At 28.6% G+C, this 27,694-nt stretch overlaps 2 protein-coding genes and 1 long non-coding RNA gene across 3 annotated transcripts in view; 2 read left to right on the top strand and 1 right to left on the bottom strand.

Annotated features, from left to right (window-relative positions):
• The window catches only part of LOC139426225 (uncharacterized), a 98,071-nt gene extending 96,194 nt beyond the window's left edge, over positions 1-1,877 (top strand). The window contains exon 4 of the long non-coding RNA XR_011637450.1: positions 1,326-1,877. This is a non-coding gene — a long non-coding RNA (uncharacterized lncRNA). The remainder of the gene's footprint in view (positions 1-1,325) is intronic.
• LOC107448615 (26S proteasome non-ATPase regulatory subunit 9) lies at positions 103-19,371 on the bottom strand. Its single transcript, XM_016063883.2, has 6 exons — positions 19,238-19,371; positions 18,119-18,218; positions 12,200-12,372; positions 8,988-9,089; positions 4,456-4,544; positions 103-348 (listed from the first exon to the last, which is right to left on the bottom strand). The coding sequence occupies exons 1-6, from the start codon at positions 19,361-19,363 to the stop codon at positions 315-317; spliced, it is 624 nt and encodes a 207-aa protein (XP_015919369.1). The 5' UTR covers positions 19,364-19,371; the 3' UTR covers positions 103-314.
• A 234-nt stretch (positions 19,372-19,605) lies between these two features.
• Positions 19,606-21,691, top strand: LOC107448612 (eIF5-mimic protein 2). The gene has a single exon (XM_043052092.2). It carries the CDS (start codon positions 19,927-19,929, stop codon positions 21,184-21,186), a length of 1,260 nt encoding a protein of 419 aa, XP_042908026.1. The 5' UTR covers positions 19,606-19,926; the 3' UTR covers positions 21,187-21,691.
• The last annotated feature ends 6,003 nt before the right edge of the window (positions 21,692-27,694 follow it).

The raw sequence follows: 27,694 nt of genomic DNA, 5'->3' as shown, positions 1-27,694 counted from the left end.
GCACCTCAATAAGTGAAAATCCGCTTTTAAGATCAAAAGTTATTGATGTGTTCCATTTTTATTCTGATCACTACAATTTTTTTACCACAAAAATGCAATGAATTAAATTTCAACAACAAGACAAATATTTTATTTATTTTTTTCACAAACATATCACTTTTAAATTTACAAGACATGATTCACAGTCAATACCTCACAATGATCACAAATAACGAAATAAATATGATATGCACATATATACAATAAACTTAAAAATATCCACTGTATAACAGCAAAAAGGTTTTTGAAAAAATAATGCATTTCACAACACAGCATTATGGCAATGGTTTAACAGCAACAATGAAGCATCTAGAAAAAAAATCAAAGTATTATTACTTAAGAAAATAAGTCTTTTGAGGCATATATCATATGTTTTGTATTCATAATTAATAAAAAAAAATGGGTCTGTTCAACTTGTCCCCTTAAATTTCAAAAAAAATTTTGTCAGAGATAGTGCATAGTAACATCAGATAAAAAATGTAATAGGTATACACATATTTTTTAAAAAATAATTTTTGTGAACTTACAAAGTACTTGTAGATTAGTGATTTTTATTGCTTGATGGTTGCTTTTTCTTAAGTAATAAGAAATAGCAAAATAAAGAAACAAGAAATTAGCAAAATAAAGCAATAAATAATAATAATTATAAAATAAAATCCTTTTTTTTTCTTTTCTTTTATAAAGGGTGGGAGAAGAGTAAAAAAAAGAAAGAAAAAATTGAGTTTAATTCATCATTCTTGTTAGATTGATATAGAAAAATTTGATCAATGAGAGATAAACCACCTCCTTTCTAAAACAAAAATGTCAATGACAATAGCTAAAAAATCCAATTTTCATTCTGATCTTCAAAAATTAAAAAGGTGTGAAAGTCAGAATTTAACACGTTGAAAAATATCACAAAGAGTCACTGCATCTTTTGATTTAATTTCAAACATTTTGCTTGATACCAAAATGTAATTGAAGACAGAATTATGAATATTTAACCCTTTTATTTCTCTCAAAAATTATTTGGTAATGAGTTTCTTGCAAAAAAACTAACCTAAAACACTGATAATTAGATTTTCATAATGCTTTACCAAGGTGCGCAGCCAATCTTTCAACAAAAAATAAGCACTTTTAAAGTACTTTTTAAGCGCTAAAAAATATTTAAGCACTATATACTTTATCAAAAAGCAAATTAATTTTTAAAGGTTTGCATGATCATGATAAAATAACTAGTTTTTAACAAAGAATTATCTTCTTGTTCATATTAGCCACCATAAAAAGACTTTTTGGTTCTCTTTCAGATGTTGGAAAATAAAAGCTGAAATTCAGCATATCTTGCAAAATGCAGCAGAGTTGCACATGAGAAAGCAAGAATCTCACCGAAACCAACTTAATATATGCACATGCAGACCCCCAAGTATTTTCTCAAACCTGTAAAATGATTGTCACTTTCATACCCTACAAACGCTGAAATGCATTGTGTTTGAAAGAATTGTGAAAACGTTGAATAGAACAATGTGAAAACCACGCTTTTACATACTACATGGCGAACTACTGCTGTTGCTACTTCTTCTGTTGCGAAGTGTGCTACTTTTTTAAAAAGTAGAGTAGTGAGTAGAGCAAGAATAAAAATAAAAAAACAGTTTGTAACATTTCCGGGCAACTACTTTTTAAGTTATCTTGGGAAAAAACAGGGTTCCAATTTGATGGCTGCAAATCTTCATAGATCTGTAAATGGACGCAATTTAAAATGCCTCTGTGATCACGAGAATTACCCATTTGGAGTCGTGTATAACTAGTATTTAAGCTAGCCATTACGAATAGTAGATAATTCATCACTTTGGTCACACTTTCACATGCAAATGTATACTTGTGAAACATCGATGTTACTTCAAACGAAGGGAGCGTATTTTCTCTGTACTTAATTTCTCAGAGGAAATTAAAGAGCAGTTAACAATTGACAAAATTACAAACAATTGTTAATTTTCTAGCATTTCTTAAATTGAATATTCGCTATTGAGGAAGGCACCGAGAATAAAGATTAAATGAAAAAATTCGAAAAAAATTTTTTGGAATAACAAACTGGCTCATGATCTGTAAACATGAAAAAATATTTCTAAATAATTTTTCACGTTTAATTTCAGCCAATATTTTATTTAAAACCATTTTAAACATAAGTAAAAAATATCTAGAGCAAAGTTTTGCTCTTTAAAGTCTATTATAAAAAATTAACAAAATATATAGCAGAATATAAAAAATTTGATGGTTGGTAAATTTTTACAATCAATTCAGTTTTTTGACCGGTTGTTTAATCTTTAGAATTTGGTAATTGCCATATGTATTTCCAATAACATCCACAAACCTAGCCTCGTCTTTTCGACCATGCCTACTATTACAATAATCTCACCCTTCTACAAAACTATAGGTCGGGTATAATTTGCTTAAGCCTGAATTCAAATATACAATAGCTTAATTAGGTAATATCTAAGAAATATCTAAAAGGAAACAATGAATGAACAACTTGATTCACGAAAAGCACTTCTAATGTATGGCTAATGATAAAAAGTTAAACATAGGCAGTGTTTTCACTACAGCACGAGAATCTCGCATATTTGTTTTTCTCGCCTTAAAAAATTATTACCGCGAGAAATTCGCGCTTTCTATAATCAATTTCAAACTTAGCAAATTTCTCGCATTTTGGAAAAAGCTTCAAATTACGCCATTTAGAATATAATCCGTTTCACTTTTCTTCCTGGATCTTTCATTATTTTCAACATCTACCCCATTATCTAGCTTCCCTATTTACCAGTATTGTTCAGAACCTTTTCGAACAACAGAACACAACCACTGAACCCCTTTCAGAACACATTTCTCTGCAACCACGTGTTTACCGTAGGTAAGGTTTCTTCATGTAAGACGTTCAAATTTTTTGTGTGCTAATGTAGATGTAATGTAATGTAAGATGGACAAATGCCTTGTAAAGGCAAAATCTTCTATGATGATGCACCAAAAGCATTCAATGCTTTAAAAAATAGAAGACATTAAAAATGTATTATAATTAATGAAATGTATTTTTTTTTTTCACGAGTTTTTGTGTTTTTTTTTAGTTTTTAGAAATCTCACTTAATTTTTTGAAATTTCACCCTGTTTTTAGAAAGGATGAGAAATTCACACCCATTTTTTTTCTATGATGAAAACACTGCATAGGTGATATTAAATACGAAAAAGGTGGTTTCAAATTACCCTTTTTTATTAATTTTCACACCAAAACCTAAATTTCAAGCAATCTTACTTTTATAAACTATTTTCTAATTTTTCTTTAATTAGAATGATATGGAGTAAAAATCAAAATGATCACCTAAAGATATAATTCCAAAATTAAATAAAATAGCCAAAAAAGGTGATAATACTCATAAAATTCTTTCATTTTTTAGATTGTCGTAAATATTTTAAGTTCAAGTTTCATTCCCTGATCAATGAATGAAACTTAAAAAAAATCTTAAGATAACACTTAATTTTACTATTCATAATTTCAAAGACGAAACTCCCTAGTGTATTGAGCCTATTCACAATATAAAGGGATAAACCAAATGTTTATTTTGGTTTTAGTAAGCTTGTTACAGTTTATCCTTGGTTAACCAGCCATTGATTGGATTAACCGAAAACTATATCGGGAAAACTATATCCAAATCTTTCAACAAAAAATAAGCACTTTTTAAGCACTCAAAAAATATTTTTCAGCACTGTATACATTAATAAAATGCAAAATAATTTTCAAAGACTTTGCATGTTTCTGATAAAGAACTCTTTTCTTGATTATATTAGCCAATATAAAAAGATGAAGAGGTTTTTCGGTTCGATATCAGAGGGTGGAAAATGAAACCTGAAATTGAGAATAACTTGCAAAATGCAGCAGAGTTGCACACGTGAGTGCAAGAATCTCAGCAAACCCCCCGAGTNCCCAAACCCCCCCCCCCCCCGAGCTCAGAAGACGCACGTGTGGACTTTCAAGGATTTCAGCAAACATGTAAAATGATTGGCGCGTTCATATGCTAGAAGCCGAAATAGATTGCGAATGAATGAATTGTGAAAATGTGGAATTGAACAATGTGAAAAGCACATGCTTTTGTTCAATACGTGGCGAAAATCGACATGGTAGAGAAAAAAATCTCATTTTCAAAAAGGAAAAATTAAGCACTTTTTAAAAACACCCAATGAAAAGAGCACCTATAAGGGCTTTTAAAAAACGAAAGTCGAATATAAACAAAACACCTTTAAGCACTTTTTAAAAATGCTACGAACACTTTACTTACTACTAGTAAGTAAAGTGCTTAAAGGTCGAACACCTTTAAGCACTTTTTAAAAACGCTATGCGTCATGCATATTGCTACAACATTTTTAAAATTAAATGGTATAAATATATGTAGTTACCCAAGATATCCATTTCCACTCCAGTCATCAGGAATAAGAATCAATGGCACAACCTTATCACTTCTTAATACACTTACATGAATTGGTTTCTGAAATAAGAGAGAAAATTATTTATTGAACACATTTCAAAGATAAGAAAAATATTAACATAATCAATAAGACCCAGATTTCAAGGAGGTACTCAGGGGAAATAGGAAAATGCTCATTAAATCCAAAATCAAGGTTGGTGCATAAACATAAAAAAAAATTAAAATTAATTGCTTTTAGATAATCGTTCTTCATAAATGAAATCTGACTTTGGTTGTTTAACCTTATCAGACGTTGTTCCTTTTAACCCAAAGCGGCTGGGTAAAGTTGAACTAAAATATACCTATGGGTGCACAACTTTCCTATAGAATAACTTTGTAAAAACTGGTTTTTTGAAGCAGGAAAACCTGCATCCGAAAATTTAGAAAATGCCTGACCTAATAATAATACGGTTAAAGTTTATCTGTTTTTTATTTTATTTTATAACTGGCATTGGACATTTGACCTAATTCTGAGCTAACAGGTATCAATGTTTAACTCCAAAGCCTTGTAATTTTGAACCCACCCCAGAAGACAAGGGCTTTCTTTTGCTTTTAAAAAAGAACATTTCGGATCTTATAATGACTTCACAGCACTAGTAAGTAAAGTTTATTTGAGAAAGTAAGTTATTTTGAGTAAATATCTTTCTTTTACCAAGTCACTACATTTATATGCTTTTACCACTTCCACTACAGTATTTTCGGTCGGTGTTAAATATAACATTAGTGCATTTATTGACGTTTAAAATGTTAAACTGATCCAACATTCTTCTGTTGAAACCAGACAGAGAGTGGCAATTTATCTTTTTCCTCCAAGTCACTATCATTTTTCAGCAAGTCAAGTTTTAAAAATTATTAAACCCCTTAAATTGTTTCCCAAAGAACTAACTTTTAAATGCAAACAGTTCCATTTTCTTTGTTAATTGCAGAATCCATAAAAATGGGGTTTACACAATTTTTTTTTTATACCATACTTTGAGTCAGCTTCACTCAGCATCATGCAATCCGTTATTTATAAATGTGAGCCATTGTTAAAATAAAATAATGAGTAATAGCAGTGAATAATTAACAAAGAAAAACATACAATAACTACTATTAATAGCATCTTAGGTGTTGAAATTAATGTGATAAATACTTAAACAGATATGAATTTTAAGATTATTTTATTTAGAACTATTTTACTGACTAATTAAAAAACAAAAAATAATGTATTTATAACATAAAATGGAAATGTCTAATCATTATACAAATCTTTCCTTTAAGGTATTATTTGAACATGCAAAAACCTTTTTTTCCTTAAGAAAAAAAATAACATTGTTTTTACTTTAAAAAAAAACTCATCACCTAAATTTTTCTACCCTAACTTTTGAATTCAGGGTTGCTTATATTAATAAACTTGAACAAAACAACTTTTTAAACTTGTCTTGGGGGGGTGAAGAACATTATGTAATATTTAGACAAAATGAAAAAAAAAATAGCAGAAGTGAGAAAACTTTAAGAAAAATTCACAATAAAGTTTAATTTATAATAAATATTTTCAATCACAACTTTGAAAAATCAAAGATATATAATTCTTCAATTCAACATTACATATTTTAGCTTCTTACAATATTGATAGTTAATTCCAAAAAAAATAGCTTAAAACTAATGCAGTAATAAACTGTTGAATACATAACTTCAAGGACTTTATTAACTAAATTGTATAAAGTTTAATGCAAGAAAAGAGAAACAAAACATAATAAATAGTTTCAATCATTAATATGTTTAATTACTTTTAATCATAAACTAAAATTGGTTAGTATACAAATAATGAAAATAATGGCATTTTGATAGTTGTAACTAACAACTTAAATAACATTAAGTAATTTTAACTACATCTCAAATTTTAAATTGATACAAATTTGCATATTAAAAAGATATAATTTCAAACATTTAATGGCACCAAAACCAAAAAAATTACATTATACATAAATATATTTATTATATATAAACATATGAATTTTTGAATCAAAATTTCTATGTTGGTGTGGCTGCTAAGACATATGAAGATGACTGCTAAAGACAGAAAAAATAAAAACACTAAAATGTTAAGAAGAAGAATGTATAGTTTGTCTAAAGTAAGAACTCCCCTAGCCATTCGTGGCGGCGACTACGGTAAAGAGGTATAACTATTTCAAATAGGGGTGTGAGGTCACTGTTTAGGACAGGTTTTGGCTAGGGTCAGCGCGAGAAAGGTAATCTTTTTCTCAGGTCTATTGTGTTAGCCCAAGAATGAAGAGAAGTTACCCTCCCTGAATTGTGCTATTCTTGTTTCCACAGCAGCAGACAGCCTTTGACTTTGTGGGATAATAATAATAATGTTTCGATACAGTTTGTTAAACATAAAAATTAATGCTTATCTAAATCTATTGCACAAAATTTTTATTGTAGTTTGATGCTTCATTTTATTTGTTTCTGTGACTTAATAATTTTGTTTCTCAAATATATTTTAGCTCGCTAATAATCAAAAAAAATTGTGATTTTGATGACATTGGTATTGTGCTTCCAACATTTATTTCCAGTAGTTTGCAATGTATTTTTATGTGTCCAATAAATTTCAATTATAATATTTCAGAAACCTAAATTTAAAATGCATATTTTAATTACAATAAAGAATTCACAATATAAAATATATACTAGCGACATTTCAAGAAATATATATTAAAAGAAATATAGCATTTCTGTTAATATAAATTTTGACCCTTTTCACACATTAAATTTTTTTTTTCTTTTTAAATTTAGAGCAGTCAGTAACTTATATTTAAATATTTACAATAAATAGTAAAAATATGAATACATAAAAGAATCAGAAAAAATTCTCATTGGCGATAACATTGAAAACTTCAAAACACCTATGTTATGAATTTATATAGTTGAAGCATATGTTCAACAAAATTTCATATGAGTATTCAAAATATAGCATTTTAAAGACCGTCACAAAATGTAGTCTTGTCTTTTAATATAATCACAAATATAAAAAAAAATCAGAATATAATTTAAGAATATGCATCATTCACAGATGTAGAGCCTGAAAAACTTAGCCAGTGTTTTTTGCAAGGAATTTATAGTGCTATTATAATTTTCCAATAGATACAAAAAATCTCTTAAAAACTAACTCAAAGCGAATATTTTCCAAAATTTAAAGTATACTAGTGAAATTACTACTTTATAGACAAAATGTTATTTTGTAAACATTCCAAAACAGACTTATTAATAAAAAAGACTATTGCATGGATGTTTTAAGCTTAACTAACATAAAGATTGTGCAAAATGTAAATAAATTCAGGGATAAGGCATTCACAGGTGACAGAATTTTAGCAAATCATTTTCAAGTTTTATTGCACATCAAAGTTTAAAAAAATAGCTCAGGAAAAACAGTTAATTATATTACATACTGTGTTAACAAAATGTACTTGCATGAAGAAAAAAAAAAGGTTTGTTTTAACTGGAAAAACATTTTATAAAATAAGACGTTGATTACTATTCAAAGAGAAAAAAGATTCTACAGAGGAACCCATAATAAAAAAAATCAAGAAAACAAAATTTTCACTATAATGGAAAATATGTGCTGGTGGATGTGGACAGACTAATTGAATTAAACGATAAAAAACAGGGTTAAAATCCTAATAAAATTTACATTTCGTTGCAGACCTCAAGGAGTAAAATAAAAAGAATTTTATCCAAACAACTTTTGAAGTAAAATCAAAGTTTGCATAATATAAATAAGAACAGGCCATGGAAGATAAATCCACCAAAACCTGCATAATCAAAAGACAAATTAAAAATGGTACTTTACGCTTTGTAGTACAGGAGAGATCCATTATAGGCATATTATCCAAAAAGAGCATTGTCAAAAGAAAAGCCGATTCCGAAAACCTCACAATATCTCATGTTAATATTTAAATAATTTGGCTGAAGATTTAAGGCTCAAAATTTCATTGGAAATTAAAGGAAACCTAACAATGTATATGCTAATGTTTAATGTGGTTGAAGAAAGAAATGTTGAAAATATATTTTGATGCTCAGTTGTCTTGACATTAAATAATAATTAATAACTAGATATACACTTGCATTGAAATAAAAAGTGAGCAGTTACATTTATTGAGAATAGAAATATTTGTACTATTTCCTCGTTATAAAATTGAATTAAAATTAAATAACCAATTTATTTATTTAAAGAGGGATTAGGAATGATTAAATTTATGAAATAACAGAAATTTAAAAGCTAGGAAATATGTAACGCCTATAATGGCACTACATTCACATTTCTATAATCGGAAATAAAATCCATAAAAATTTTAAAAAATATCTGTAGTATTAGGCACTACTACATTCACTTACTTTCCAACTAAAAGTAGTATTTCTTTAAAATATAAAGATTTATTTGTATTATATGAATAACAAAATTATATACTGTATGCTACTTACCCGAATATTTTCCATGACTAGCTTTGCAAGAGATTGCATGTTTTCAAAGTTGTGATACTTTAGAGTTCCAAATTTAACAAGAAAATCCCCAACTCGCAAATCCTACATAGAAATATAGTTATTTCATAAACGGATTGTGACATAAAACTTTGTAATTTAAATATGTAATTAATAATGTCCTAATATAAAAATGGCATTTCCTTAATATAAAAATGCCGTTTCCTTTATATAAAAATTACATAAATACGACAAATATTTATAAAGAAAACCTAAAACGAAAAATTATCATCGAGATGAATCATTTTTATACAATATTGGAGAAAGGAGAAATATTTGGAGGAGAGAGTGAAAGAAACATGTTTGGTGGATGTCCACAGGATTCGAACCAAGGTCGTAGTCGGATACTCTAACCACCATAGAAAAGGGTGTACTCCAGGGTGACTTAGGAAGCTTTATTTTTATATTTAGTGGCTACTGCACACTCCTTCTCCAGTGAGCGAGATGTCTGACTCATTGTCAATCAAGAGCATTTCACATAGGAGGGCGCATGGTCATGAGTGAAGTCACTATTCCAATGGAGTTCAGAAGTTGACGCTGTTGATCCAGGTGATTTGTAGACCTAGAATTTTGAACATCACTTAATAATCAGTTACCTAGTTACTATATTGGTTGGTGGTGTTTCCCTTATTGAATCATATTGTGCGTGAATAGTCTTTGCTATCTCTATGGCATTAAATGAATATAAATCTTCTTCTGTAGGGTAGTTTAAGAGGTGAAGGCCTGCAGCGACTGCAGGGCAGTTAAAAGCATGATATGGTGTGAGTACCACATTAAGACAGTTGCCACAGTTTTGATATTTTCTAGTCCCATCTGCAGAGATTTTCATGTTTTTATGATGTTTTGTTCTTAGTCTGATGAGAGTGGTGACTGTCTTTCTGACTATGTCAAGATTAGTTATTTGATTGGGGGCCTTGATTTTTAACGGGGTGATTTTGCAAAAGTGGGGGGGGGGTGCCAGAGCCTACGAGGAGGTTGGATTTCTGCCTGTTGCTCCGCAGGAGGTATTTTATTTCCCTCCTACCACCCAAAGGTATTAGCAGATGGAGGCATTCCCCGATCCCCCACCTGGGGACGCGCTCTCTAGGGGTTACCAGATACTATATTGATATTAATAATAGAGAAATTTGAAATTATGTAAATATACATCAAAGAATTCAAACAAAATTAATTTTAAGGTTTCAAATTAGTGAAATTAAATAATTTCATCTGTGGTAGTAAGAAAATAATATAGCATGAAAGTATACAAGACAAAAATAAATAAATAAAAAGTAAACAAGGACAATTTTTGACAATTTCAAAACTGTATAAATTATACTGTCATTTTATGTAGGACCAAAAATATGACCTATGAATAAGTATTTTTATTAAAAATATTTCATCAAATTTTCATCTATAAAGTGTAAAAATTTTAATTTTTACACTTTATAGAGTTTCTATAAAAGTTTACTATTTTAATTCTTTCCCAAACACTATACAATTCACTAATTTAATTCTTTTCCAAAGCATTTACTGTACTGAGAGGAGAGTATGAATATATCAGTAATTATGCTTCATATCAATAGATGGAAATTATGATTTTAAATTAGTAAACTAAGAAGTTGAATTGCATAGCCAATCAAAATAGTAAACCAAACAGTCGCATTTTTTGTATTAATTAATTTATTTTCTAACCAATGTGCAAAGCATTGTGGCATAAACATTCGAGAAATGACAGGAAAAAAAATAATCACTTTCCAAAGACAGAACTGAGAAAATAAATAACAAAAATGAACGTTTCCTATTATTTTGTTGACATAATAATCATATAAGTATATCCATTCTTCAATGCTTATAACGCATTATGAACACGCAAATTTAAAACATTTATCTTATTGATGGTGCTTCGTAAATCACTTGTAAAAATGAAATTCTCACAATGTCTTACCAATGCATAGCTGCCAACCTCTAGTTATAAAAATGCAGAAGATTGACAAATAAAATGCAGAAGAAATGAGTAAAAATGCAGAAGATTCGCAAGCACATACTAATTACCAATAAATTTATAAAAGAAGCGGATTTTAATTAATTATTTATTTATAAATCCACTTAATATTAGCAAAAAAAAAAGCAATACTCATCTTTTTTTAAAACAAAAAAGGAAATATCTTTTAAAAAAACTTTCGACCAGCTACTTGATGGTACAATATTCGATTATAAATGTAGTTACGGCCCTGCCAAACGCTGTTACAAGAGGAACAGCGACGTCTGACTTAAAGAAAATACTAGCTATCAGGCAGATGGGTAAAATGCAGAAGATCTTATCTTCTGCGCATAAAAGAGGAAAAAATAGCTAAAATAAGTAAAAATGCAGAAAGCTTCTGCAAAATGTAGAAGGGTTGGCAGCTATGCCAATGTATTTGGAAACAGTAGTTATTGCAAGAATACTTAAATGGCTTATTGTTATTGATCAGGAGTTAAAATACATACTGCAGCGATTATAATGTTTAACATTAGTAAGTTTAAAGAAGAATATAAGATATAGAAGAATATTATAAAATAAAATAAAAAAATAAATAAAACAGCTTTCATATTGATTTACATACCTACAGATGTTTGAGAATAAACATTCACCCATAATGCTGAAACATAGTAAATACATAATAGAAAAAAGTAAATTTACAAATGAATTACTTTTAATGTGCAATAATTAATTATTTTCAGTTATCTCACATTTAATTGTAAATATCATAAGTTAGAGTAGAGACAATATTAGAAACAAAATTAAATTGTAAAACTAAAAGAAATTAATTTTAAAAAAAAGTATTATAAAAAGTTAGGCAACTAGAAGAATAGGTAAAAATGTAATTATTTTTTCCCCAAAAATAATGACAAATAACAAATATTTTTTAAGAAAATTAATAAAAAAATTTCTGACTTTACAGTTAGCCAGGCACAAAGAAATTCAACTATATTTTTTTAAAATTTAATTTTAACTATTTTGCGAAAGTTTATTTTGTTTAGTGTTCAAAAAAATTTTAACAAATTATTTTTTTTAAAGTTGGCAGAGAGCTGCATTATTTGGCAACTTTTCAATTGCATCAAGCTAATTGAAAAGTACCAAAAGTTCTTAGGATACATATAAATAAGAATTAAAAAATAAAAGTAAAACATACAGCTTTCTGTGCAGGAGAATTGTCATCAACTAAATCTACCCTGGCAAATGGTTTGAAAAAAACTTCACGTGCATTCATACAAGATGCAGTTGGAACTATCTTTTCTTCAGCATGCAAAGCAATCAAATCCTCTTCTATCTTTTTTGTTAATGTTTTGCAGTCATTCTGTTTACCTGAAAATAAAGTATGTTTAATCTTAAAAACAGTGTGAAAAATGATTTTTTTGATGAAAACTTTATCATTGTGTCAATTAATATTAAAAATAATATATAAATTCATCCAGGAATTTTTTTTTTTTTTTTTTTACAAAAGTTAAAGCCAGTCACATGATGTAAAGCTAATAAATGACAAAAATATTATACAGCAAAAATATATGGATGCAACCGATATTCAGTCAAAATACCAATAATTGTCAGTAGCCTGAAATTAAAATTATTTGGGAATACTTATTTAGCCTGAAATCATAAAATATATAAAAGAATTTAACAAAGACTTGTAATAAAGAATATAATAAATAAAAATAAAAGTATTTCTGATTCAATGTCAGGCCAGCAAAACTGATATCCATTGCATCACTAATAAAAAGCAGTTTTTCAAAACTTTATAATCTTCTGCTTACAAAGATATACATAAAAAAAATAGCATCCAGAATTTTTATAAATTTTTAATTTATTTATTGGGTTTGGAAGACTATTTCAATTGTTTTAAGTATATCAGTATTGTTAATAACCTAAATACAACTATTTTATTAAAATATCACACTCTTTAAAAAGTAAAATTAATAAATAGTAACAATAACCAGAAAAAGATTTCATTTCTGACAGATAATAGTTTAATTATAACCAACTTATTAGCAAGAGCTATAGAGAAATAAGGAAAAAAAATTCTTACATTAAAAAACACAAAAATACATTAGCTGAAAATTAATTGGTATAATATATAAAATAAACATTTAAAGTTAAGACATCCTAAGGCAATAATACAAAATCACAGCATTTAAGCTAAACACATATAATTTTTTAGAGAAAATTAGTGATTTTCTTTTCATTTAAAAATTTCCTGTTGGCATAAGTAGCAATAAAAGCAACTAACAATTATAACGCAATTTCACATAACAAACTTCTTGAAAACCCAACCAATTATTAGAAAAACAGATGTTAAAAGCAATTCAGGACAGATCAGACTTTAATCTAGACTTGCAATGAATTTTTAAAAATGCAGTTAAAACCAAAGTTAATAAATTAAGGTAGCAAAACAGTGTTTTCACTACAGCGCGAGAACGCGAGAATCTCGCATATTTTTTTATATTCTCGCATTAAAAAATGATTACCGCGAGAAATTCGCACATTCTATAAACCAATTTCAAAATTCGCGAATTTCTAGCATTTTGAAAAAAATTTCTCATTTGCGCCATTTAGAATAAAATCCGTTTCACTATTCTTCCTCGATCTTTTATTATTTTCAACATCTGCCCCATTATCTAGCTTCCCTATTTACCAGTATTGTTCAGAACCTTTAAGAACAACAGAACACCATCCTTCGGAACCACGGAACCTCTTTCAGAACGCATTTCTCTGCAACCACGTGTTTACCGTAGGTAAGGTTTCTTCATGTAAGATGTTCAAATTTTTTGCTCGTTAATGTAAGATGGACAAATACCTTGTAAAGCCAATATCTTCTACTCCGAAACGGACAAATGAAAATGAAACAAATGTGGGTAGAAACGATCAAAACGAAACAAATACGCATTTGAGCAACCTAATGAGAATAGCTGATGAAAAAGTAGATGTAGAACATTTTCCATTTGATGATGCAGCAAAAATATTCAATGCTTTAAAAATTGGAAGATGTTAAAAATGCATTATAATTAAAGAAATGATTTTTTTTCAAGTCCTTTGGCGTTTTTTTTTTTTTTTTTAAATTTTTGAAATCTCACTTAACTTTTTGAAATCTCACCCTGTTTTTGAGAAAGGGTGAGAAATTCTCACCCATTTTTTTTCTGAGAGGAAAACACTGCAAAAACAGTTAGAAAAATCTATGAAAGAATTAAATATACTTTTACCTGAAAATAAAAAGTAATATAACTATTCATTCATCATATTATTTAATAAAAGACATTTAAAAATATCATTTTCAACAAAGACACATATTTTTCAGTTGTTAAAATAACTACAAAAAGAAAAACCAAAATGCATCTAAATATAATTTTTTAGCTGTTTTTTAAGTAATAAAATTAGTTATGCACAGATTGTTTTCCAATGTGTGTTTTTTTAAACTTAATTTTTTCTGGCTTTTCCAAATTTCAATAAGGCTATTCAATCAATTGTGTTTTTTCCCCTCACATGGTTACTTTCCTACATAGTTAAGACAAATATATCTATACATTATTAAATTGATAAACAGTACGAAATTGATAAACAGTATTAAACAAGAAATTTTTTATTTAAATTTGTTCAAGAAATAATAAAAAAATTAGATAGAAATAAATGCTAAAATAACTGAAATGGATTCAAATATTTAATCTTTATAACTCTGATAATATTTTTAACCCCTTCCTTCTCGTTCCCGTGAAAATGACGGGGTGAGGTCTCGTCCTCTATTTCTCGCTCCCTTGAAATGTCCGGGCTGGAGTGTTCAGTAGTAACGTGCCAATAGGAATAAAACTAATTCATTTCTTTTGCCCGGAAAACATTTTATTTCTTATTTTACACACCAGTTGGCAGTACCATGATAATTTAAGGTATTGTAATTAATTTTTATAGTTAGTTAATTTTAAACTAGATGTCAGCACTAATCAAATACATGTATTTGGCAAAATTGACACTTTTATAACGGTTTTCTTGAAATTTAACCGATCGTTAAGGGGTTAAAGTTATATTTTTATTATATTTTTTAACTATCGTTGAACAACTGACCCAATTCTGAGTATACGGCTATTAATGTGCAACTCCGTAGCCTTCTAATTTTGAACCCAATCCAGAAACACTCCTGGATCAATCATTGCGAGAAACTAGACTTCATGGAGGGCTTTTTGATGGAATTAACCCTCATTTGCGTTATATGAATATGAAAACCACAAAAAAACTCACAGTTAGCCTGATGGCAAAGGACTCCAACCCATGATCTGTCGACCACTGTGGATATTTTATGTCAGGCCTGTGGCTGATGCGAACCAGGTGCGGAATTGTTCATTATCACCATGATTCGAAACGAGTTCACCTCACAAGGAAGCTAACGTGCAATCCCCTGAGCCACCACGGCTCTTAAAGTTATGTTTGAGATATTAAAAACACTTTAAACAATGCATCATATATAATTTTCACAAAATTTTGGAAGAAAGAGAGAAAGAATAGGGCATTTAGTCCAAAATTATCCAATTAAGTAATTACTGTTATATTTAGACTAATAAAGAGATCACAAGCAAATTAAAAATTTAGTCTGATACAGGTGGGTAGTAATACAAAATGAAAATATATTTCATAATATTTATAGAAAAAATGTCTTAATTATTTTAAATAAAAATGACAAAAATTAATAAACTTTCAGAATAACACAGAAGTAATGAATTTTCACTTTTGAATTAACATTGCTATAAATAACAAAAAGTAGATGCATTACAGGGTGCGTAGCCAAATTATTCAACAAAAAATAAGCACTTTTCAAGCATTCAAATAATATTTTTAAGCACTTAAAAAAAAAACACAATTAGATAGGATTCGAAAGTTTTTGACAATTTACGGTTTTATTTGGTTTTAACCGTCATGTCGGGGGAAAAACATTTCGACATTGTTTTTGACAATTGTCAAAATTTTAGAATTATGTAAATCAGACGGCGTTTTCATACGCTACAGATTGACGATACGCCGAAATAGATTGGGGTTGAATGAATTGTGCAAACATTGAATAGAACAGCATCTTTCTGCATAACTTGTAGCGAAAATCAACATGGTAAAGGAAAAATCTCATTTTGGAAAAGGAAAATTAAACACTTTTTAAATACACCCAATGAAAAAAGCACCTTTTAGGGCTTTTAAAAAGTGAAAATCAAAAATAAGCACTTTTTAAAAACGCTACGCATCCTGGCATTAGCTTTATAATAAAGAAATTATACAAAGAATCAATTTTTGATTTTCATAATGTAGAAACATTTTCAGAAATTATTTAAAAAATTAATGAAAAGCTATGCAATTTAATATTTTTTTATGATTTACCCTAACTGGAGTGCAATATTTTCTCTAATTATTTCTATAAGAGTTTAGCCATACAACTAAGATAAACTTAGATATATGGCTACAAAAAAGGAGAAAGAACTAATTGCCTCAGCTTGTATAAGAAAACATTATCCCAGCACTGTTAATTTTTTTTATGCAAATTTGTCATGATACGAAAAAAAGTTCATTAAAATTTTAATTAAGTTTGTACTGTTAAATCAGTCACATAAAAATCATAATATCAGTCACAAGAGCTTTTTACCTATTCGCCAAGTTCTGTCTTCCATGTGTAATTTCAATATTTTCTCTTAATTTGAAATGCTTTTTTTTAAATTTAAAAATAATCCCCTTATTGCCTAAAGATGAAAAATGTGAAAATAAGAATATGATGCTTCACTCCATGTCCTTTTTATTTAACGTCAGTCACATTTTATACTCTTATTTTAAATAAAACATTTATAATATTCATCCCTTTTTGTTGTATAGATATTATTAGGCTATTGAGAAACATACCATATAATTTTTTAAAAAATTATTAAATATTTATCAATGAAAAAAGTTTAAAAATAAGACAACCTATCACAATGTAACGTCAGTCACCATTACCATTTACTTCACACAGTTTTACATAAAATTCATTGTAAAAGCAAATAGAACTTAGTGAAAAGCAAATAAAATTTATTTACTAGTTAATAATTAAAAAACTATAACTTAATATATGCATCCTAAAATCTAATATAATAAGGTAATATTGACATAATAGAACAATAAAGTAAAACCACTTTTAGTTTTATTCTTTAATTTGGAATAACTATCAAAACCAAAAACATAAAAATAACAGAGAATAATATTGAGATGATAAATATTTTAAGCAAACAGGGTACTTTTCTGTTGTCTAGGCATAAGTAAATTCAAATATTATTTTATTTTTATTTTATTTAAGTTTTTCGATTACAGCTATTTAATAATAATAAAATAGTTATCGGAAAAGTGCTTTAAATGCAGTTAAATAGGGAGAAATAAATAATATACATGTAAATACTGTTGATAATATTTATTAATTTCCATAGTACTGTTGGCAGCTTTACATATTTGGATCATTTTTTATAAATTTAGGGCAGTGTTTCGTAAAGTGTGTGTACGCATACCCACAGAGGTGCGGGAACAGTTTAGTGAGGGTATGCGTTCTTATGCAAAATATCTTACAACAATCGAAAATGTTAAGCAATTTTATTTAAAAACAAAGCTAGCCATGAAAATTTACGATTATGTATTCTTGTATTGGCTATTTTTTGCCGAGTTAACAGTTAATAATTAGTGGTGTATACAGCCAGTTGTGATTTTTAACTTTCGCACAATTTTTTTATTACAGCAAAAGCAATATCATCCTTCTCACTGATGCAAATAAACTTATAAACAAAACTTTGTACCAAAAAAGAAAAATAAATATATATATAAAAAAAATGCATTCATTTTTTTTATTAGTGGTACACTGAGTTACGAAAAATTTAGAAAGGGTATACAAAAGTCATAAATTTGGGAAACACTGATTTCGTAGATCAACTTGATTTTTCTGTCCAATGAAAATGCACCAAAGGGCAAAAGATCGATTATCTTTTTATACAAAGAGACATGAAAAAAGGACTACAAGTCAAACAATCAAAAATAATAATAAATTACTTCAATAAAAACAAGTTTCTTTACTTACATATGATATCATGGCGAATTTGACGAACAGTAGCAACATCAATGTCACTTCGAGGATAGCCTTCTTCATCAACTAAAGGTTCCGACAGAGTAACATTTAACTGGAAAATATTATTTACTTTTTATTGATAACCAACAATTGTAACATTTCTCTACATTATGATACAAAGTAAAAGCAAGATATGAATCAATACATTAACCTCTTCCTTCTTGCTCCCATGAAAAATGACGGGGTGAGGTTTTGCCCTCTATTTCTCGCTCCCATGATACTCTCGGGCTGGAGTGTTCAGTAGTAACGCGACTAGAACTCTCGGGCTGGAGTGTTCAGTAGTAACGCGGGGGATATTATCATAACTACGGCAAGTTGGCGAAGAGTCGCCGAGGAAGGAAGATAACGTTTCTGGCGGAGGGAACCAGTTTTCCTCGGATCATGACGTTTACGCCTCTTCCTTCTCATTGGCTCAAATTCCCTGACTACTCCTTAGAACTTATCGGTTAAGATATATCAGTTATTAAGTAACCGGTTCCGATTTCTTGTTCATAAATAACGTGTACAAAATATTAGTTCTTGAATAACGTACTCACGGTGTCAGTTCCTAAAGATAAAANCGTAACGCGACTAGAATAAAACCTACCACAGATCAGGATACAGAAATCTCCCCCAAAAGATTGGGCCTCTTTTTATTCTAGTGGCTAAGATCAAGGTATTTTGAACATGCAAAAATTTTTTAATAAATTAAATAGATGTTAGCCCAGGTGGCTACCTGCTTTATACTCTGATTTGATCTTTTTCTATGATATTTTTTAAATTTCTTATTGGATTGTCCGGTAGTCACCCAAACTTAGAGATTTTTATGGCCTAGTTATAAATACAGAAATCTTCCCACTTATTTAAATATGTTTAAAAAAGTAATCATAAATTATTGCTGACAGGAATAATAATATATCAAGAAGTTTTTCCCTTCAATTTCTACCTAGACCAACATTATTTAACTAGAAATAGATAAAATAACTATACGAATAAAAAACAAACGTGAAAACAAACGAATGTGAACTAAAAAATAAGTTTTTAATTTCTTTTGCATAAATTTATATAATGTGTAAAATAATAATTGCTAACCTTTTTTAACTCATTACTCAAATTTATTATTTCTGCCTCAATAATGTCTCTTTTACCAATAAGTTCAACCAGAGAGGCAACGTTCGAGCGGAGTTCGCTAGAGTTAATATGATTTCTTTCATTCATCGCAACTTTCGATGAAGGAAAGCTTTTCCGAAGAATAATTATAACTTCAAGGACACTATATGAAAAACTATCTTTAGAGTATTAGATTAATTCAAAGTGACTACTAATAAATTAAAAAATGACTGCGCAAAACGTAAACAGTTACATAAACATAAATACCAAATAAAGATTTGAATCATAATATGAAAACCCAGACTTCATGGAATCACATGGAAATACACTAGTTCATATTTTACTCAACAGAGTGCGCTAAAAAATTTTCATTTTTAGAGAAGAATATTTATACAATTTGGCGACTGTTAAACAGGTTTAAAAATTCAAAACATATTTTTAAATAATGAAATCTTTATTAAAAAGAGCTATTTTAAAGATTTACTTTGGATAGTTTAAATGAAAATGGAAGCTTAACTGTAGCCGGCGTTCTCATTCACCCCCCCTTACACATGTTGGCTTGTGGAGCTGTTATCTAAGTCAAAATTTAAGAACAAAATCAAAGTTTTAAAAAAATAATTGGCTCCTTTATTTTTGGGCCAAATCGTTTCCAAAAAAGCTATATTTGATTAATGAGTCAGAAGACCGAGAAGCCGACACTTTCGGGTCAACGAATCAAGACCCGCAAACGGGACGAGAAGGAAAAGTATGATCCTGCGAGTTTTCGGGACGCAATCTTGCAAGGCCTCAACGACTCTGGCTCAGATTTGGAACAAGCTTCAAAATTCCTTGATTCAGCTGGGTCTAAATTAGATTATCGTCGCTACGGTGAAACCCTTTTCGATATTCTGCTAGCTGGCGGCATTTTGGCTCCTGGAGGTACACTTGCCCCTGATCTTGATCCTCAAAAAACATGTCGCTCTGAAATTTGTGTTTTTGCAGCTGATGACGGTTTGGACAGTTTGAAAAACTATGCACAGGTTATAACAAAATTGATCCGACGTTATAAATATTTGGAAAAGACGCTAGATGAGGAGTTTAAGAAAGTATTTGGCTTCTTGAAAGGCTTCACTTCTGAACAACGTATCAAGCTTGCCGGAGTTACAGCTATCCTTTTATCTGGAGGCCAGATTAACACTGGTGTTCTTATAAAGTTGCTTCAAGACCATCTGGTTAAAGATGGCATCGCTTTAGAGTTTATCATTGAAGTCTTCAAAACTTGGCTTAATGAGAGAGATAGCAATGCTATTTGGGCTTCCCTCCGGAAAGCTGGCCTGGACTCTAGACTCCTCGAGTTCCTGCCCTTGAGCAAAAGGTCAATTGATTTTATGAGCGAAACTTTCAAGACTCATGGCTTGCCTCAATTGGTGGATTACTTAAAGGCCCAAGAGAACAAGAGCGTTAGAAAGGAGTTGCAGCAGCAAGTTGGCGAACTCCTGCAAAATAATGCCTCTGTGGAAGAAGTTATTAGTATAGTAAAAGATCAAATGAAAAAATATGCTTTGCCGGAACACGAAGTCACCATCCTGCTGTGGATGTCACTCATGAGTATCGTTGACTGGAACAAACGGCAAGAATTGGTGTCCGATCAGGCCATTAAGCACCTGCGTCCATACACTGCTCTTCTTGCTGCCTTCACTACTAGTAATAGAGCTGAGCTGGCCCTCCTCGTACGCGTGCAGGAGTACTGTTACGACAACATGGCATTCATGAAAGTATTTGAAAAGATTCTTGTACTCTTTTACCGGGCTGATGTTTTGAGTGAGGATGCCATCTTGAAGTGGTATAAAGAATCCCATTCATCGAAAGGTAAAAGTATTTTTCTAGAGCAAACAAGGAAGTTTGTCGAATGGTTGCAAAATGCTGAGGAGGAATCGGAGGAAGAAGATTAAATTAAGTGTTAATATTTGGTATACATTCAGATACTTAAGTCAAAAGCAAAACCAGAAAATAATCGCAAATAAATTTGATACCTGGTGCTACTCCTTTTTATTCAAGGTTTTTAGCCTTTTATGAAAACAGAGGTGCACTCCATGTAGAATTATTTTTGTATTGAACAATCATCATGTTAGAATACTTGTTTAAATTTGATTTTATAACAATTTCAATCTTAGACTGTAAATTACTATTATATTGAAACTGAAATACTTTAATGAAGTTGCAGAATTGTATGGCATGCTAAATGTTTAACCTTGTTATCAATATATTGAACAGGAATTATCCATTTTTATTTATGTGTTTCGATATATGTAATTTAGGGATATGGTAGTAAAATGTATACTTTATTTTATATTTTTCACTTTTTTAATCTATTTATATATGTCAAAAGGTGCACTTCTTATGCTTTCATATATGTAATGAATGAAATAAAGTAAATATTCATAATTGTTTTATTAAGTATAGCGTTTTATTTGAAATATTTGTTTTACTTTTTATATTGGTTTCTAAAAAGTTTAGTCTCCTTCTAGAACTGAGTTTTTACTGCGTCAACGACAGTATAGTAGAGGTATTAAGGGGATAGAGTTTTGTGCTGTCGGGAGAAATAATTATTTTTTCTTTCTGCAATTAGGAAACAATTATGCATAATTTTTACACTTGAATCAATTATCTTTCATGTTGCAGGCTAGTGGTGTTGTAAGTATTTGTAAAATCAATTTTAAGCTCTAGTTTCCAAAAAACCCTAATTCATTTTTCAGCTTTGAGTAAATAAGACCAAAATATTCTTTCAATTGATGCTAAGCTGAATGGACTAGATTTAGATGCACCAAAGGCAGGGTCTGATTATAGCCTAGGCCCCACAATTTCTGAGGGACCTCAAAAATTAGTAAAAAGTCTAATGACTGGTGGGCTAGCTATGTGTTGGTTTAAGTTCTAAATAAAAAATAATTCAGCTAATCAGTGACTTTTAGCAATAATCACTGATTTCAATTGTTTGTGGTCACCAAGCTATTTTTATTTTTACATAACATTGCTTTGTTGTTTTATATTTTGCTTTAATTTATAGATACATAAACTTCATCTTAGAAAAATAATCTTCAATTGTCTGCTTTCAAAATTTCTTAGAATCCTTCTCTTGAATCATGCAGTTTAATAGATTCTTTTTCATTATTAGGACTGCTCTTTAGTTTTTTGATTTCAAAATATTTTGTAAGGGGCCCTGAAAATTCGATGGGCCTGAATTTGTCTTGATTGGTCCCTGACCAAATGTATTATAACTTACTAAAGTAGCATGTATTAGGAAATTTATTCTAAAACTATACTTAATATTCTAATAACTTATTTAAACTGGAGATTCTCTGCAGATTGGTTAAAATGATGTAAGTGCATGTCTTCTGTCCTGAGGGCTGAAATCAGAGTTAGGGAAAAAGTCAATGATCTGAATTGCATAATACAATTAACATCATTCCAATGTGTTTTTTGAATTTTTAAAATCAAAATTCTTTTTCCTTAAAAATTAACAAATTTTTGTAATTACAAAATAATAAAATGATGTGACACCACAATGAAAGAATTGGAATGAAAAAAACTTCAGTATTGAATTTGTTTTTTCCCTCTTTTTTTTTAAAAAAAAATATATATATTCAGAGGAAAAATTATAAATCTGGATTATTTTTTAAAATAAAAAATTTATAGAGCTAGAACTAAAATTTTATTAACTGAAAAATATGTTGAGTAGAGATCTGAATGGTTCCAAGAAATAATTGGTCATTTATTTTTCAGCAAATGGTCTAAAAAGAGATACAAGGTAGTTTTTATTTTAATTGCAGTTAAAAAATTCATAGTTTTTTCTAAGAGAAAAAATGAACAAGTTATTGATATAATATGTGGACCATCCTCATGGATTTTGCAATCATTGAGCAATATATTTCTAGCTATTCTGTGCTAGTTAGTAAAAAAAAAAATTAGTTCAGTCTTGAAATTTTTTTTTTAGTGGCACCCATGGTGAGTGAAGGATATTTCAGAAATTAGCAGTTTTAGTGTGAACAATATTAAGAGCCCTTTACTCTTGGATTTTAGGTTAAATATTTCATTTGTGTTTTCTCTAGGTACTTTTTTAGTACTTTGGATGATATATAATTATTAGACTGCTCCTTTCAAAAAGGGTAGTAGAAAGTTACAGGATTGTTTAATTAGATTAGTGCTCAATAATTTTTAGAACTTCCATGAATTTTTCTACAAAACTTTAAAACAATAAAATGATGTGTGTTTTCCAGTATCTTATTACAAAAAATTAAATATTTCTGGAACAGTGCTTTTTTCTTGTCACTACCTTAAAATAGCCTATTTGTAGAGGTTACCTACGAATTTAACAATTGTAAAATGTGTCCATTTTTATTTTTTGTAAATTAGATTTAGTTTATTTCTTGAATATATGATTTATAAGTAATATTTATGTAGAGAGCGTTAAAAAATAAGTGAAACACCCTAAAATAACATTTTAATCTAATAGTTAGATTTTTAGGTGCTTGGAATGAACTTCTAAATGGTCAGAGGAATGACCACAAATATACTTAATTAGTCAGTGCTGACAAGCTTAAGTTATAAAATCAAATACATCAGAATAAAAAAAAAAAATTTCTTTCAATGGATTTGGATACCTGGCTCACAAAATTAGAGGTAGCCAGAATCTGTAAAATATGGTACTAATAATTTGTGCAAAACGGTAAAAGAATTAATGTTAGTTTTACTTTTGTGTATTTCACCATATCTCGAAAACTTTTAAAGCAAATTGAAAAGATTTTGCACACTATAATTAAACTTGTTTATTCAGAGATAATTCCATTCAAAAAATCATTTTTAATACTTATTTATTATATATTATTTAATAATAATCTAAACATTTTTGAATTATAATGTATATAATTTTGTCATCATTTTGAAGAAAGTAATTTTACATGACAAAATGTAATATTTGAGCAAAATTGGTCAAATAATTCCTAAAAAATCGAATCTCTATTATACAATTTTTTAAGAATTCGATTTAGAAATTATACAGCCCATTTCGTTCAAATTTTGCCATTTAAAATTACACTCTTTAAAATATTGTAAACATTTTTATACCTTACATTTCAAAAAAAAATTTTGTATGGAATTTTCTTTAATTAAACAAATTTTATAAATGTGCAAAAATTTTGCAATTTGCTTAAAAAGTTCTCGAGATATGACAAAATATGTTAAAAGTAAAGTTAACATTAATGGATCTATATCGCTCTCCCTGCCAAACTATGGGGACCATATTTCCCTGACTGTGGCTTCCACCCTATTTTTCGAGGAACAGGAATCCAAATTCTGCAAGTTTATAAGTGTAATTGTCTGCCCTAATTAATTAGCACTACCTTGAACCATTAAGATTGAATCCTAGTACATGAAAACCCAAACATTAGATCAAAAGTGATTCAGGATATTTCGTAAATTTTTTTATCATACTGTACATCTAAGTAAGAAAAACAAATGTTGAAAATCGAAAATAAATTTCACAATGTAAAATCACATAATTAGTGATGACCACTTTAGTTTTACTTAGGCTAAAAAATCTGCCCAAATTGTGGCATAGAAGTATAATCAATATTTAAGATTGATAACATCTCATTACCTGAAATATGAACTGAATAGTTATCTAACAATTAATATTGATTTTAAAGTATTATTAGTACCATGTTTTTAGAAAAACCAGTTAATAATTTTGTCTATTGTTTTTATAGATATGTTAATATGAATCTTAAGTTTAGTAGTTATTATAATGCAAGTATTGCGCTTAATTTAACTTCTAATAACAATCTCCTTCAAGAACTATTTTAAATAATTTCTTGCCTTAGATTTTGACAAGTTTTTGAAGTGTCTTGTCAAAAACCCATCACTGCCAGCTGGGTAGGTATCCACTTTGATACATATAATCATGCTTTGTAGTTTTCTGCCAAAGCATATCCTATATGTTATTTGACTACTTTTTAGATAAGTATAATTTCTAATAAATTTTGTAAAACAAGTTAGTGAATAACGAAATCAATAACAATTTTTACCATTCTGTGAAATTAAAATTATTTATTTTTAGGAGCCTCATACTCCTTGAATAACAATGTGAAGGGATATGTGTATAATTATTAGTGCCAAGAAATTTAATTTAGTAAAAATAATTCAAACATTTATACAAAGTACATGAAGGCTGAAAATTTTTAACCAAACTTAAATTTTTCTGCTGGAAAGAAAATTTTACACTTGAACACAAAGGTGAAAGAAAGAAATAACAATGTACAAAAGTTTTAAGAACAATAATTTTCAATAGGCTGATAATTGTCGGAAATTAAAAATGTTTAAATTCCCTGCCTTTTTTTTTTCAATGTTACAATAAATCTGTATTCACTTTCAATAATACTTAACATCCATTCCTGCTTTTTACAATAACAACCCATTTTACTCTCATAACTTTAGTAAAAATTTCTGAATTTTGTGCAGAAGAAAAAGACTGATTTAACCAAATGACTCGCAAAAATTTTATATTCAAAAGAAAATTTTAACCTTGAAGTTAGAATTTAGGGAGCAAATTATTGTTTAAATTTTTCACGATTGAAGAAAAAGATCTCATGATTCTATGTTTAGCATTCATAATTGCCTGACAATTATAGGTAAGTTGTTACTTTTAACAATATGAAGATCTTTAAACAAGAGAATTGAATATCTAGAATTTCTTTATTCTGACCAGTAGAAATTTGAGATTGTCATCGATTTTGTTCTTTGAAATCCAAACTCTAGACTAATATCTGACAGTAAAAGGCTTTAAGGTTAGTTATGGTTTATAATTAATTGAAAAATGCTTTATTGGTAAATTATAATAACAGTAATGTAATATTTGGTCTAAAACTGGAATTTTTGCAGATTTTTTTTTTATTTATTTATGCTCCTTAAGCGATTTGCCAAATCTGTTTTAAAAATCAGCATTTGAGCAAAATTATACAAAGCTTCTGTCAAGACTGCAAAGTTGATAATTTTATATTACAAATAAAGCATTTTTATTTTCAAAACTTAACTTTAGAACAAAATACACAAGATTGTTTCAAAAAATAATATAAAATACCCAATTTTTTCATTGAAATTAAAAGAAAAAAATTATTGTCCCAAAAATGGTAAAACCTTCAGGACATTATAAAATACTAATAACATCCAGTATGGTTATGGACAGCTTATATCTGTAATAATAAACATTTAATGATATGGTTACAAGATCGCTAAAGTTATGGATAAAAAATATATATTATGCAGCACTTATTCTTATTTTAGGCTTAAAAAAGTTTTTATCAGATAGAAATGTAATTAGCTTTTCTTATTGTTTCATAAAAAGAATAATGTTGGAAAATAATGGAAATTTTTACACATTATTCCCTTTTGCTTCTAAGAGCTCAAGATTTTTATTCTTAACTCAAATTTCTCTTAGTACAAGAGCAATGAAGTTAAACAATAAAAAATTCACAATCACAATATTTTAACTTTAGATAAAAAATAATAATGAATGCTGCAAATTGGTCCAGACTTGCTTAGTTAGGTTACATAAAGAAAATTTCTCTCCAAAGGAAGAGTGAACAAAACTCTAAACTATGTAATTTACATTAGTAAAAATGAACTATCTTGTAAATATTATGCTCGGTTCTGATAAATGATTTTCACAATATATTTAAATTGATTAACATATTGACCATTTGATTTTGACAACTATTCTTAGGCTGAAAACTGCTTTCATTAAATTAAAGATTGTTCGAAAATCTAATTTCTAATAAATAAGTATAGCATCTTGTAATTTTTTGAAATACTATTAATCTTTCATGTGTACAAAAATAAATAAATAAAAGACATATTTAAAAATCAAACTAAATAGAAAATTGGCCAAACAATTTAAATGGGAAATCTTGAACAAATGAATATCCTTAGTTTAGTAAGTAAATAAGAAAATTTCAAAAATTGTCTATTATTATGGTCACNTGGAAAATTTTTGTGTATATAGTTAAGCCTAACCTTACAGTTAGATACCTCACATAACTAAAATTTTCCATGCATGCAATGAAAGAATTCACTTAATGGCTGATGGAAATCTGCATTGAAAAAAACGTTTTTTAAATCCCCTTAAGTCATTTTTCTCATGTCATAGTAACAAACAATTATATTCTGTTGTAACAAACAATTATATTGCTATAACAAACAATTATATTGCTTGAAGAAAGTTTTTGAAAAGAAATTTTATATTCAATTAATTTCTGTAATCATTAGGCTATTCTATCAATTAAGCTAAAATAGTTTACAGCTATGCATGCTTCCTAGGTAGCATGTTATTCCCAAACAGACACATCTGGATGAATTTCTCTCTCAGCCTGAAAGTAACTGATTATACAATATAATATCTGATTATACATA

The sequence above is a fragment of the Parasteatoda tepidariorum genome, chromosome 8 (assembly GCF_043381705.1).
Source record: "Parasteatoda tepidariorum isolate YZ-2023 chromosome 8, CAS_Ptep_4.0, whole genome shotgun sequence".
NCBI classification, from domain to species: Eukaryota; Metazoa; Arthropoda; class Arachnida; order Araneae; family Theridiidae; genus Parasteatoda; species Parasteatoda tepidariorum.
The sequence above is the reverse complement of the archived record's forward strand: the minus strand, read 5'-3'. Positions and strand labels throughout refer to the sequence as shown.

What these genes read in the sequence shown, in the direction of transcription:
- LOC107448612 (XM_043052092.2), top strand. Translation starts at nt 19,927, where the DNA reads ATGAGTCAGAAGACCGAGAAGCCGACACTTTCGGGTCAACGAATCAAG.
- LOC107448615 (XM_016063883.2), bottom strand. Translation starts at nt 19,363, where the DNA reads ATGAATGAAAGAAATCATATTAACTCTAGCGAACTCCGCTCGAACGTT. An exon ending in AATTCGCCATGATATCATAT is followed by an intron (nt 12,373 to 18,118) that starts GTAAGTAAAGAA and finishes CTTTATTTTCAG; the next exon opens with GTAAACAGAATGACTGCAAA. An exon ending in ATTCTCCTGCACAGAAAGCT is followed by an intron (nt 9,090 to 12,199) that starts GTATGTTTTACT and finishes ATTTCTATGTAG; the next exon opens with GATTTGCGAGTTGGGGATTT.